At 43.6% G+C, this 15,459-nt stretch overlaps 1 protein-coding gene across 1 annotated transcript in view; it reads right to left on the bottom strand.

The window, feature by feature from the left end:
- Positions 1–15,048, bottom strand: part of naa15a (N-alpha-acetyltransferase 15, NatA auxiliary subunit a) — a 104,144-nt gene extending 89,096 nt beyond the window's left edge. The window contains exon 1 of the mRNA XM_048531329.2: positions 14,584–15,048. Coding sequence (XP_048387286.1) covers positions 14,584–14,637 — 54 coding nt within the window. The 5' untranslated portion in view covers positions 14,638–15,048. The remainder of the gene's footprint in view (positions 1–14,583) is intronic.
- Positions 15,049–15,459: the final 411 nt, after the last annotated feature.

Raw genomic sequence — 15,459 nt, 5'->3', positions numbered from 1 at the left:
GTCTTGGGGAAAATTGGATTTGTAGAGTTACACGTATTGTCCAGATTGTGCAGTCTACATTCATGAATTTGCTTCAACTTAGATATCTTGAAAAATTAAATATCTGAATTTCATGGACCACCCAAATTGAGAGTACATAAAAAATGCACACCTTTCTCTTGACTTAACATATGGCCCAAGTAAGTGAATGGTGTACTCAGCTAGCCTCCATTCTATCAGGAATACTGATTTGTATTTTAAATGAAAACAGAACCACAAGAATGAAACCCTGAAAAGAGTGCAAAATTCTGAAAACCAACATAATTAATAAAGTTAATTGAGTCACCTAATGGCAGAGCGTGTTCAAAACAAGAATGCATAACAATGAGAATTAAGCAAAAACCATCAAGAACAACAAATAAGAAGTCAGAAGACCCATAAATATAAAACATTAACAGATCAAAAAAATTTCAGGTGAATCTTCCTTAACCAGACAATGCTTACAATGTCAAACTTACTACCATATGAAGTATATGATCAAATGCCAGAGATGCAGTTAAATGGTTTGGTACGTGTAGCTAAAGGATATGTAGGTAGGGTTGGATGAACTCGGATTGGATGGGGTTTATGGAATATAAACTCCACACAGACCAGTTGGAGTGATTTGCCTGTGTTTGCAATTAAATTCTATGAGGAAAATTTTGCACTTCACGTATCGCATTGAAATACCAATTATGCCAGAACTGTTCTTGTCATTGCAAGAACAGAACGTGTGCACAAAGTAAAGGTTTCATTAAACATATGGAAAGTGGAAACCCAGCTGATTAGAACTATGAATACCAGCAAAGCACAAATAAAGAAACAACAGTCTTTGAATTAATTTATTTACAAAATTCATTCATGCTGGCCAGCATTTATTATCCAACATTATTGCCCGCCAGAAGGGAGTGGTGAGCTGTGTTCTTGAACCACAGCAATCCATTTGGTGTTGGTACCACTGTGCTTTTGTCCTCTTGGGTGGGGGTGGTGGAGAGGAAGAAACAGGGGTGCTTCAGGATTTGTAATGGTTGTCAAAACTAACAGCAAAGGTATTTAGAAACAAACTAAGGGCATGTAAAAATTATTAGAAGAAAATATCAGATAGGAGCTAGATTATAATGATTAAGAAAAACAAATTATCACATTACTGTTACTTCTAACTGTAAGAACAAGGAGAACAAGGTATTAAAAGTTAAAAAACTTTATGGACTGTGTCTTAAAAATGGCAATGGAGGGGAAAAAAAGGATCTTGTAGAAACCGTCCTCAGCACCTAACACAAACACAGAAATATTGAACAACAGGCCTTTCGGCCCAAGCCTGCTCTGTCATTTAACAAGATTGTGTTTGATCTCACTGTAATCTCAAATCCATATTCCCAAATACCTTTGTTAACATTTCTTGCTTACCAAGAATCAAACAACCTCTGCCTTAATAATATTTCGCCTTTTTGGGAAGAGTTCCAAAGATTCATGGCCCTCAGAAAAAATTTCACTCCATCTGTTTTAAATATCCAGCTGCTTGTTTTTAAACAGTGACCCTTATATCTTAGGTTAGAATCTAGAATTAAGAGTATCTTCCCATCTAATCTGCCAAGATCTCTTAACATCAGAAAGAAAATATTTTACACTTCTAGACTTCAACAGATTCAAGACTAGTCTATCTAACCTATCCTCCTAAAATAACTTGTCTATTCCCGATATTAGTCTGGTAAAACTTGTCTGAACTGCTTCCTAAGCTTTTACATCTTTTCTTAAATAACACGACCAAAACTGTACACAGTACTCCAGGTGCAATCCCATCAATATCCTGCATACCTGAAGTATAACCTCCGGTACTTTTGTATTCAACTGTCCTTACAATAAACAGTAACATTCGGTCAGCTTTCCTAATTATTCATTGTACAGGTCTAGTAGTTTTGCGATTCATGCAGTAGGACACCCAGATCATTCTGCAATCTCTCACGATTTATACAGAATTGTGCAGACAGCAGGAACCACAGATACTGGAGTCAGAGATAACACAGGGTGGAACTGGAGAAACACAGCAGGCCTGGCAGCAGAGGAACAGGAAAGCTTACGTTTTGGGTCGGGACCCTTCAGAAATTTCTGTAGAAGATTCCTGACTCAAAACATCTGCTTTCTTGTTCCCATGATGCTGCCTGGCCTGCCGTGTTCCTCCAGCTCCACACTTTGTTATCTACATCTTTTTGTTGCCTCTTTATTCACTCTTTACAACTTACTTTCATTGTGCCACCAGCAAACTTGGCAACTATACCTTCCACCCCAACTTAAGTCATTTACATGAATTGTCAGTTCAGACGCAGGACTGATCCCTGTGGCACACTATTTGGTACCTTTCCTCAATGGAAAAAAGATCCATTTATTCCTACTCTCTGCTTCCTCTTAGAATAAAAAGGGAGGATCTATAATCTACCCAACAAGATACCTCGACACCAAGAGTTTTTATATTCCACAAGAACCTTTGATGCGGCACTATAACAAATGGCCTACTGAAATTTAAGTATTATGTCACCACGAGCTCCCCCTCAACCACAGCATAGCACATCCTCAAAACAACACTAATATATTGATAAAACACGATATTTCCTTTCACAACACTACAGTGACTTTGCCCAATTATTCTTAACTTTCTTAGATGTTCTGCTTTTACTTTAACAATAGGCTCTTAACATTTCCCATGACAGTTGTTATGTCAACTGATTTGTGGTTTGCTGATCTCCCACCTTTTTGAATAAGGGAGTGGCATTTTCTGTATTTTAATTTAATGGGACAAACCTGAACCTAGGAAGTTTGAGCCAAACAATTATTCAATAGCATTTTCCTGGTGATTGAGATTTTCCTGAATTCCTCCCTCCAGCCCTTCCAGAAACAGCTATAAATCAGTAAATGGAACACTGCATATATCCTCTTTAGTTAAGACATTTCTAAATACACGTTCGATTAATCTGCCATCTTTGGGCTTTCCATTATCAATTCTCCCCGATTCTTTCATTAATCTTTTTTGGTTTATTTGCATTTTGGGTCTGTCCCTTGAAATTGTTCTCTCTTGTTGGAACGTATCCATTCTGCATATGCTTAAAATACCCCTTAAAATGTTTGCAGATGACACCAAAATTGGTGGCACAGTGGACAGTGAAGAAGATTACCTCAGGGTACAATCAGATCGTGATCAGGTGGGCCAAGAGGCCATGGAGTGGCAAACGAGTGTAATTTCAATAAATGTGAGCTGTTGTATTTTTGAAAGGCAAACAAGAGCAGGACTTATGCACTTAATGCTAAGGTCCTGGGGAGAGTTGCCGAGCTAAGTGATTTAGGGGTGCAGGTGCAAATTTCCTTCAAAGTAGAATCATAGATAGACAGGCTGGTGAAGGCGGCGTTTGGCATGCTTGCCTTTACTGGTCAGCGCATTGAGCACAGGAGTTGGCACATCATGTTGCAGCTGTACAGGACACTGATGAGGCCACTTTTAGAATGCTGTGTACAATTCTGGCTATATGAAAGATATTGTTAATCTCGAGAGGGCACAGAAAAGATTTGCAAGAACATTAACCAGGATTGGAGAATGTGTGTTATAGGCAGAGTCTGAATATGCTGAGGCTATTTTCCCCTGCAGCATTGGGGGCTGAGGGGTGACATTATAGAGGTTTAAAAAGTCACGAATGACAAAGATAGGGCAAATAGCATGGTCTTTTCCCTGGGGTGGGGTGAGCCCAAAACTGGAGAGTATAGGTTTAAGGTGGGAGGGGCAAGATTTAAAAGGGACATAAGGGTCAACATTTACATGCAGAGGGTGGGGCGTGTATGGAACAAGCTGCCAAAGAAACTGGAGGAGAAAAATACAATTACAATGTTTAAAAGGCATCTGGGTGGGTATATAAACAGCAAGATTTCAGCAGGATATGGGCCAAATGCTGCCAATGGCCTCTGTCAGGTTGGGACATCTAGTCTGTGCAGACAAGTTGAATGGAAAGGTCTGGTTTTGTGCTGCATGATTATGACCATCTGACTTTGTCTACATGCAGATAAAAATTTTCTGGTGTGCCTTTCTGACAATTACCCATTATTTCGTTCATTTATGCCCCACCCTACTGTGAAGATGCCTGTCACCACAAGTGGCTCCTTTTATCATTTTGCGTCTCTATGCAGATCATTTTAACATCCTGGTTTCCTAAACTTGGGTCATCACTTTCTATTGCGCCAATACCATCACTGACTAACGTAAGTATCCTATCCCAACCTCATCCTTTCCTAGCTTCCTATCCTTGCTGAATACCATATACTCTTCAATATTCAGTTATCAATCCACATCATTCTACTGCTGTTCCTTGTTCAATGGCAACCAGATCTCTCATACTTGCATTCTACATGGATCTGCCTTGATTTGAACGTCACACACAGTCAGACAATTTTGTTTTTCTTATCTCTTTTCCTTTTCAAAACTTCTACTGATTTATTCTTACAATTGCACATCTCTTCTTGGTGATCCATTCTTTCATATTCCATATTGACAGCTCTCTCTTTTGCCTTGTCACTATTCTTTTGAGGTACCACATCTCCCCAAACTTGACCCATTACCCCGTACTATTAGCTTAACTATACTCGGTAGCTGTGGATCACAGGAACACCAACACTAGCAACTATTCAGGGAGACCATCAGTACAGAGCCCATTTTCACCAGTTCTGGGGCCAGTGTCCAAAGATGACTAGCCTTTCAGCATCTCAGATTTGAACTGCCAAACTTTAAGCAGAGGTTGTGAACTCTGGCACAAGGTGGACAACAAAGCCTCTGAACTTGAGTTCTTTGCTATAGCAAATGTTGTCAGCCCTCTGAATATGTTTGAATGATTCCAGCTCTACAGCGTCATGGGTCAGATAGCTCATCCAAACTACAGACTCCACCATAATCTGGAATGAATTCCCAAAGCTTTTTAGATTCAGAAAATGTGCCTGTATGTTGGAAAGCTGCCAACATCAGAATTATAGAACGGTGACACAGCACAAAATACGGCAACAGCACCGAAAGCAGCTATTTGGTTCTGTGTTCTTGTCACTTTCTGCCTTACCTCCTATCTTTCCCAGTATTCCTATAAATTGGCACTCTATAGTTACTTGGCTTTCAAAAGGGAATTGGACATGATTGATTCTGCATCTCCCAAAATCTGAGCCCGTGCATTACAAATCCCAACTGTTCATTGTGTAAAGTGATTGCTTCACACCGCCATTAATTTCTCCTAATTTTAACCCTTCTGCCATTGGGAACTGTTTTCCATCCCACCCCGCTTCTTTGCAAAGATCCTTCTTAATTTTTAATATTAGTATCAAGTCTTCACTCTGAGGATAACAACCATAGTACCTCCAGTCTATATGTAACTTTAGTCCGTAATTCTGAAAATATTTTCACAAATCTTTTCTGTACCTTAACACGTTCAAATCATTCCCAAAATACAACGTCAAGACTTGTTCACAATACACAATTTGGGGATACACCATGTTTTCTCCCTAGCAGAATCTACTGCTTCACACTTAGCTGTATTCGAATTCATCATCATGGCTACTTCATCCACTAGCCCCTCTACATCCTTTAGAATTGAGCACTGTTTGGTGGGGGTTTGGTTGCCGATTACTTCAGAGGCCTACGAATCTGTACAATTTTTTTTCTTAACCAGAGGGCTGCTGAGGTTGGGTCATTAAGTATACTCAAGGCTGAGATACATTTATAATCCCAGAATCAAGGGTTTGGAAAAAGGCAAGAAAGTGAACGTGAGCATCATCAGCCAGGATCTCACTGGATGGCAGCAACTGCACATAAAGTATAAATCACTGACACAGATCAAAAAAAGCTGCAGTCTTGTTGCCAACCTCTGGGAAATCCCACTGTATACCTTCCAGCGGTCTGAAAAATACCTTCACCAACATATCCTGTTGTTTCAAGTTAACTTCACATGAATGCTACCACTGACCCTTTTTATTCTGCAACAGTTTCCTTCAAGCCAATATTGCAGATTTGTCAAATGCCTTTGGGGAATCCATACATGCCACAAACTCAGGATATTCATTAGACTTATTTTAAAAGAACAACCAAATTAGCTGAACACTATTTGCTTTTAACAAATCTGGGCTAGCTTTCCTTAGGTAACCAAATGATGGTTAATCCCCAGGATAGTTTCTCAACAATGTAAAACTGACTGACAGGTACTTGCTGGGTGTCATAATTCTTCTGTTTACCTAGGCAGGAAGAAAACTACAGACTTGTCAGCTAACATCAATTGTGAACAAGTTACGGGAATCTATTTGAGGCACAGTGATTTTGCACTTGGAAGGTATCAGCTGATGTGTTTGCTGTGTGAATTTGTCAACATTTAAGCAAAGTCTGACTAATTTATCTGTTTTCTCCTGGTGAATTCATGGGCATGCTTTACAGGGAAACATACATGGCATTAGAATGGACATTTAGAGACAGTAAAACAAAGGCTCCTGTGAGATCGCGTTTCACTCCACATCACAGATTAGCAAGATGAACAAAGAGTTAGAGCTAACCTTTTGACATTGAATCATTGTACATCAGATGGCAGCAAAAAGAATAAAATATTAGTTCCCAAGCTGTCAGAATGTGACACATATGTTCCCCAGTCAGCTCAGCTAGGATGTTAATTTCAATACAAAGACACACGGTTCCATATTTAAAGACAGCACAGCCTAGATGTTACTTCTGAAGCCTTCAGAAATCTATACCCCAAATTGCCAAGTGCCAAGGTAAATAGCTGGTATGGATGGCTTTTCTTATTTGACACACGGTCTGCTCTGCATGGATGCATCTTCATCTTTGCAACAGTGTCTACAATGCATATTCCATTGCTTGCCCCAGTCAGAAAGCATTTTTATGCAAACACCAACTGGAGAGATAATTGATACTACTAATAAAAGTACAGCAAGTCACGGTCAAAAAAGGAGCATGTAGGTCAAGCAGAGTAAAGGCAAACACATTTCTGGGGTGATTGCCATGATCTATAAACATTATATGAATTGGAACCATGGGCCATAGACTAAATAAGCAGATAAAACTTTGGCAAATGAAAAGGCAAAGACAGAAATCCTAGAAGCTAGTAGAGAGGCACAAGTATTCAAAAAAAGGCACAAAGTTCCAAATTCAGTTTTGGGTATTAAATCTCAAAAAAAAGACATTGGCCTTAGAAAAGGTACAAATAGATTCACCATGATACTAAGAATTAAGGGTAAAATTGAGCACAGGAAACATGAACGTGGCCTGTATTCCCTGCAGAACAGAGTGATGAACAAATCAGAGGACTTGAAGTGATAAACTGATTTATGCAAGTAACGCAGTGTCCAAAGGGATATTACACAAGAGGGTATGATCTCAAAATTAAAGCTCAGCCATTTATGAGTGAAATTTTTCACATGAGCATGTAGTAGAAATCTGAAACTCACCCTCACACGTTAAAAAGCTATGAATTCTGGGTCAAACAAAGTTTGATGAATTTTTGTTAGCAATGGGCTTGATGTGTAACAGAAGAAAGGCAAGTAAAGAAACTAAAGATCTAATGATCACAACAAACTTGAATAGCAGGATAGGCATGAGTGGCTGAATGGCCTTTTCTGGTTTCTTGGGTCTCGTTCAGTTCAAATTTACAGACTATTCTCACAGCTAAGCAAACGGAACACTCAATGAATTTGATAAGGGATACATGTTTCAATTGAATCTAATTATAAATTGCTGACCAAATGGGACAAATCTTAACAAGACTTCATCACCCAACTCTATCCAGTTGGAATTACAAAATCATCACCATGATGCATTGATACGCAATTAATTCTTCTCCTAGCATCCATCTGCAATCCTGAAATCCAAAGATTTGTCAGTCACACTCACACATGCTTGTATTTGGGAAAATGTAACACCAAATTTCTATGGGAAAGCCACTGTACAAAGGCAAGTGGTATTATGTTGTAGATAATAAAATGTGAGGCTGGATGAACACAGCAGGCCCAGCAGCATCTCAGGAGCACAAAAGCTGACATTTCGGGGATAGATCCTTCAGAGAGGGGGATGGGGTGAGGGTTCTGGAATAAATAGGGAGAGAGGGGGAGGCGGACCGAAGATGGAGAGAAAAGAAGATAGGTGGAGAGAGTATAGGTGGGGAGGTAGGGAGGGGATAGGTCAGTCTAAGGAAGATGGACAGGTCAAGGAGGTGGGATGAGGTTAGTATGTAGGAGATGGGGGTGTGGCTTGGGGTGGGAGGAAGGGATGGGTGAGAGAAATAACAGGTTAGGGAGGCAGAGACAGGTTGGGCTGGTTGTGTGGTGCAGTGGGGGGAGGGGACAAACTGGACTGGTTTTGGGATGCGGTGGGGGAAGGGGAGATTTTGAAGCTGGTGAAGTCCACATTGATACCATTGGGCTGCAGGGATCCCAAACGGAATATGAGCTGCTGTTCCTGCAACCTTTAGGTGGCATCATTGTGGCACTGCAGGAGGCCCATGGTGGACATGTCATCTAAACAGTGGGAGGGGGAGTGGAAATGGTTTGCGACTGGGAGGTGCAGTTGTTTATTGCGAACCAAGCGGAGGTGTTCTGCAAAGCAGTCCCCAAGCCTCCGCTTAGTTTCCCCAATGTAGAGGAGGCCACACCGGGTACAATGGATGCAGTATACCACATTGGCAGATGTGCAGGTGAACCTCTGCTTAATATGGAAAGTCATCTTGGGGCCTGGGATAGGGGTGAGGGAGGAGGTGTGGGGGCAAGTGTAGCATTTCCTGCGGTTGCAGGGGAAGGTGACGTGTGTGGAGGGGAGTGTGGAGCGAACAAGGGAGTCACAGAGAGAGTGGTCTCTCCGGAAAGCAGACAAGGGTGGGGATGGAAAAATGACTTGGGTGGTGGGGTCGGATTGTAGATGGCGGAAGTGTCAGAGGAGGATGCGTTGTATCCGGAGGTTGGTGGGGTGGAGTGTGAGAACGAGGGGGATCCTCTTGGGGCGGCTGTGGCGGGGGCGGGGTGTGAGGGATGTGTTGCGGGAAATGCAGGAGACGCGGTCAAGGGCGTTCTTGACCACTGTGGGGGGAAAGTTGCGGTCCTTGAAGAACTTGGACATCTGGGATGTGTGGGAGTGGAATGCCTCATCATGGGAGCAGATGCGGCGGAGGCAGAGGAATTGGGAATAGGAATTTTTGCAGGAGGGTGGGTGGGAAGAGGTGTATTCTAGGTAGCTCTGGGAGTCGGTGGGCTTGAAATGGACATCAGTTACAAGTTGGTTGCCTGAGATGGAGACTGAGAGGTCCAGGAAGGTGTGGGATGTGCTGGAGATGGCCCAGGTGAACTGAAGGTTGGGGTGGAAGGTGTTGGTGAAGTGGATGAACTGTTCAAGCTCCTCTGGGGAGCAAGAGGCAGCGCCGATACAGTCATCAATGTAACGGAGGAAGAGGTGGGGTTTGGGGCCTGTGTAGGTGCGGAAGAGGGACTGTTCCACGTAACCTACAAAGAGGCAGGCATAGCTGGGGCCCATGCAGGTGCCCATGGCCACCCACTTTGTCTGTAGTAACTGGGAGGAATCAAAAGAGAAGTTGTTGAGGGTGAGGACGAGTTCGGCTAGGCGGATGAGGGTGTCGGTGGAGGGGGACTGGTCGGGCCTGCGGGACAGGAAGAAGTGGAGGGCCTTGAGGCCATCTGCATGCGGAATACAGGTGTATAGAGACTGGACGTCCATGGTGAAAATGAGGTGTTGGGGCCCAGGGAATTGGAAGTCCTGGAGGAGGTGGAGGGCGTGGGTGGTGTCATGGACGTAGGTACGGAGTTCCTGGACCAAAGGGGAGAAAATGGAGTCCAGATAGGTGGAGATGAGTTTGGTGGGGCAAGAACAGGCTGAGACAACGGGTCGACCAGGGAAGGCAGGTTTGTGGATTTTGGGAAGGAGTTAGAAACGGGCCGTGCGGGGTTGGGAAACAATGAGGTTGGAGGCTGTGGGTGGGAGGTCCCCTGAGGTGATGAGGTCATGAATGTATGTGGAGATGATGGTTTGGTGCTCGGGGGTGGTGTCATGATCAAGGGGATGGTAGGAGGTGGTGTCGGAGAGTTGGCGTTTGACCTCGGTGATGTAGAGGTCAGTGTGCCATACTAGCACTGCGCCACCCTTGTATTATGTTGTTTATCAGTACAGGATACTGCAGTACCGTATACCAACAGGGTCAAACATAAGTCCCTTAAAAGCACGTGATAGTCTTAGTCAGACACAAAGAGGCAAGGTACTGACAAGTGAAGTCCCGCAAGGGTCAGTACTGGGACCACAACTTTTCACTTTGTACATTAATGATCTAGATGAAGGAACTGTCGGCAATCTGGCTAAGTTTGCAGACGATACAAAGACAGGTGGAGGTTCAGGTAGTATTGAGGAGGTGGTGAAGCTGCAGAAGGACTTTGACAGGTTAGCAGAGTGGGCAAAGAAGTGGCAGATGGAGTACAACGTGAGAAAGTGTGAGGTCATGCACTTTGATAAGAAGAACAAAAAGCATGGAATATTTTCTAAATGGGGAGAAAATTTAGAAGTCTGAAGAGCAAAGAGACTTGGGAGTTCTAGTCCAGGATTCTCTCAAGGTAAACTTGCAGGTTGAATCAGTCGGCAGGAAGGCAAATGTAATGTTGGCATTTATTTTGAGAAGAGTTGAATTTAAAAACAGGGATGTACTACTGAGGCTTTAAAAGGCTCTGGTCAGACTACATTTGGAGTATTGTGTGTAGTTTTAGGCCCCATATCTCAGGAAGGATATACTGGCCCTGGAAGCAAATACTCCCAGGAATGGAAAGCTTAACATGAGGAATGTTTGAGGACTCTGGGGCTATATTCATTGCAGTTTACATGGATGAAGGGGGATCTAATTCAAACTTTCAGAATACCGAATGGCCTGGACAGAGTGGATGTTCAGAAGATGTTTCCATTGGTAGGAAAGTCTAGGACCCGATGGCACAGTCTTAGAGCAAAGGGAAGACCTTTAGAACCGGGATAAGGAGAAACTACTTCAGCCAGAGTGGTGAATCTATGGAATTCATTGGCGCAGAAGGCTGTGGTGGCCAAGTCATTCAGTACATTTAAGACTCAGACAGATAGGTTCTTGATTATCAAGGGGATCAAGGGCTATGGGGAGTAAGCAGGAGAATGAGGCTGAAGAGCTTATCAGCCATGATTGAACGGCGGAGCAGACTTGGTGGGCCGAATAGCCTAATTTCTGCTCCTATGTTTTACGGGCTTATATTCAAGATAATCCAGTGCAGTACTGAAGGACAGCTGCACTGTCAGAGGTTTAACCATTCAGATTCAGATTGTTAAATTGAGGGTCGCATCTGCTAGAAATTTCATGGTGTTACTTTCAAGACCAGGGTAATAATCCCAGTGTATATGCCTACATTTATCACACAAACATCACCAGTCAGGTTTTCTTCTGCAACATAGTTTATGTGAAAACCGGCTGTTGCACATCTCATATTATAACAGTAATCATTTTTGAAAAGGTACTGCATTGACAATGTCACTCTGTGATATCCTCTGGTGTTGAAATGCACTATATAAAGGGATAGCTTTCTCTATGTATTTCAAATGGATTTCTAAAAGTTTTCTTCCCTACATTCCAAACAGGATAGTGAATTTGATACCTTGCTTCCATAAGGAACTGCTCAAACAGAATCTCTTAAACGTGAGACAAATACTTTGAAGGGGTCTTGTATCATTTATTACAAAAATACTTTCAGTATGTTAGCTTCCAGTACTTGGCTGCACAGTTGGTTTGCACAGCCAACATGGGTTCAATTCCCATACTAGCTGAGGTTACCACGAAGGACTCTCCTCGCACCTGCAGTGTAATGGCCTTCAAGTTATATTACCACCAGTCATCTCTCTCTCTAATGAGAGACAGCAGCCCAATGGTCTCTTAAGACTATGGTGACATGACCTGACTTTAATTGGATTATCATTTAAACAGCTAAATAAATGTAGAGCAGCAACTGCTTATCAAAATATTTATCATCTATGTACCTTCCCCATTTTGGGCACAGGTCCATAAAGGCCAATGTAAAAATCAAACCTCTGGCCTGCACGTATGGGTTGAAAATTTTGTTGCTTATTATCTAAAATACTTATGGCTCACATTGTTACCCCTAGGAAGCTTTGCTAACGCACCTTCTGATGTAGTTCTTGGTCCTTCAGTTTCTATGGTATCACTTGTTACAGTATAACAAATTCTGGTTAAAGCTGATTGCCCTATTATTTTAATAATATTTTCATTGTTACAGAGCCAGGGCTAAACAATGGCTCCACTTTGCTTCAGGGTACTAGTCGTCTAAGAATTCCACATATTGCAAATGTTTGATATCATTTATAACCATTTCACAAATTGATAAAGAGATGTGGGCCAGTGATGACAGAATCAGAATTACAGAACACAGAAACAAACCCTCGGTCCAACTCGCTACACTGACCAGACAGCCTAAACTGATTTAATCCCGTTTGCCAGCATTTGGCCAACATTCCTCTAAACCATTCCTATTCATGTGCCCATCCAGATGCCTTTTAAATGTTATAATTGTATCCACCTCCACCACCTCCTCTGGCAGCTCTGCATGAAAAAAATTGCACTTCAGACACCTTTTAAATCTTCCCCTCTCACCTCAAACCTACGCCCTCTAGGTTAGCATTCCCGTACCGTGGGAAAAGATCTTGGCTATTCACCCTATCCACACCCCATATGATTTTTTAAACCTCAATAAGGCCACCCCTCAGCCTCCAACACTTCAGGGAATAAAGCCCCAGCCTAATCAGCCTCTTGCGATAGCTCAAACCTTCCAGCCCTAAACTTCAACGTTCCTACTCCTCTGATGCTACTTGGCCTGCTGTGTTCATCCAGCTCTACACTTTGTTATCTCAGATTCTCCAGCATCTGCAGTTCCTACTAACTCTTGAAACAACCTTGTTACTCTTTCTGAACCCTTTCAAGTTTAATGACATCTTTCCTATAGCAGGGAGACACGTTGCCATACCTTGGCCGGTTCACACTTAACATACTTAATGTTGAAGATTAAGAGCAAGAAAGGCAGCATTTAAAACAAAAGCCTTGAATACCATCTGCGATAGGGTGTTCCTATAAACATACATCATGCCCATCTAATCTTTTTTCAATTATTCACCATAATGCCACTTGAAAACTAGACTCAAATGTTCCCAATGTGATGAAACACATTGAACCAGTGCAAAGTTATTTTATTCATATTCAAATCTCCTTCTTGACAAGCATAACATTCTAATTCAGTATTAAAAATCCTACTCAATCTGAAATGAATGATGTTGAATACGCCAGAGCATTTATCGATGTAATCTATGAGTGAGTTTTACTTGCTGCCTTAATTGGGCTACTTTAAAAACAAATTCATCATCTCAACCAAAGTTTGGCATGCCGAAGGCAGTAAATAAACCAATTATTTTACACCTCTCCTCAAAGTTGAACCATATTACTGCTTTACTTCTTTTTCCCGGTATATAAGACACAAGATCACAACTTATGACCTGTCTAGTATACAAGAATCTAAACAATTTACGCCTCGCAGGACGTTTTAAAAAACGTGCTCCATATGATAAAGCCTAATCAAGGCCTCTACTGAACTTTGCTAGGTAATTTCATAGGAGACTTAGAAAGACACCTATAAAACCCAAGCAGCTGATTCAGAATCTACTCTCAATTTGTGGGCAATAAAATCGAAGTTGTGTTAAAGTAAAGAATGCCAATGAGATTGCAACAAAGACGTAGAGATGGAGCAGGGCCTGGTGCCTCACGGTACAAGAAGCGAGGAGCGGTTCGAAATCTCATAGATAACAAAGTGTGGGGCCGGCCTCCAATCCAACGCGTCTCACGTGTTTGAGCTCAGCAGTGCCGGACGCTGGCAAGGGGGCGAGGAAGGCAAAAAACCTCCGGAGTCGGAGCCCGAGGCAGCAACTGGCGGGAGAATCCAGCAAACTCCCAGGTTGAGAGGGGAGTGCCGGCGGGTTGAGCCTGCTCACATCCCATTCACTGCAGCGTGTAGGCCCGGGCCGGAGAAAGGCAGGAAGACGCTTGTTGCCACCGGGTACATAAGAGGCTGCAGTGTGTGTGTGTGTGTGTGTGGTGGGGGTAACGGAGGGAGAAATGTTTTGAATACGGTACAACCCGGTCAGTCGGACAAAAGTCCCCCGGGGGGGGGGGGGGGTGAGGAGAGAAGCAAGGCCGCGGTATTGGGGGGGCGGGGGGAAGGATCACAGTAGACACATGCCGGCGGAACGGGACTCAGGGTAAAGTTTCAACTTTGAAAAAGGCACGAAAATGGATGCAGGGAGGGAGCCGCAGTTTCCGCTCGCAGGTTTAGGGGCATTGGTGGTGGGAGGTGTGCACACCAGTTGTGGGGCAAATCGTGCCACCACCGCGAGGCCGGGGGGGGGGGGGGGGGAAACAAAAGTGCCCCGATCCGACCGGGAAGGCGCACGCTCTGGATCACCGCCGTTCTCCCTCAGTCACTCACCAGGATCCGCTTGAAGAGGGCGTTCTCCTTGGCTGGCAGCGTTATCGACGGCATGGCTAGCTCTAGTGCAGCGGGCTCGGTGGCCGGTTCGCCGGGTCAAGTGAGACACGCGCTGTCTTTGGTGGTTTTACTTGCTTCCCCCCGAATACGATCCTGGGGCTCCTCAGCTCATGGGCCGCTTTTGCCTTTTTTCTCTCTCTCTCTCTCACACACACACACATGCACTTCTTCCTTCCCTCCTCTCTTTTCTACCCCCCCACCACCAGCCACTCCGCGGCCCCGCAATTTGCTCTCGCTTCGAGCGGAACCTCCGCCTTCACGTGTGTATTTTTTTTCCGCTCCGCTCCCTGCAGCACTGAATTCAGCGGAGGGGAGGAAAGAAAAACCCTCAACCAAAATGGCGGGGGCGGCAGTCAGCAGCAACGCCGGCTCCCTCCGGGTCAGCTGCCACTGCGCAGGCGCCGCTCGCAGCGAACCCTCACGCCGTCGGCTGACCTCACATGCGCGGAGCACGACGGGACAGTGGAGGACCGCGTGTGATCCTCCCAAGTGCGTGCCGAGTGATTCCCATCGAGAGCCAACTTTTGCTGGCCGTGTGTTATTCTTCCAGAGTTCTTGCGTTTTCATCATAAATTTGTTTTGTTTTTCTGAAATCCGGCGTAAACAAACAATATCAGTGACATAACAGTAGATTCCAATTTTCCTTATATACCTGACAATGTTTATATAGTAAAATTATCGTATGGGTGAATATCATGGAACCAAGAAGATAATAAAAGTAACACCCGCAGTATTTTGATTTTGTTAACACGCAGCTTGTAGACCGCAGTGTATTAATACAAACAGGAATGTATGTATTCCGGCCAGTAGCATCGG

Source organism: Stegostoma tigrinum, chromosome 1, assembly GCF_030684315.1.
Source record: "Stegostoma tigrinum isolate sSteTig4 chromosome 1, sSteTig4.hap1, whole genome shotgun sequence".
NCBI classification, from domain to species: Eukaryota; Metazoa; Chordata; class Chondrichthyes; order Orectolobiformes; family Stegostomatidae; genus Stegostoma; species Stegostoma tigrinum.
This window is presented reverse-complemented; position numbering and strand designations above follow the sequence as displayed.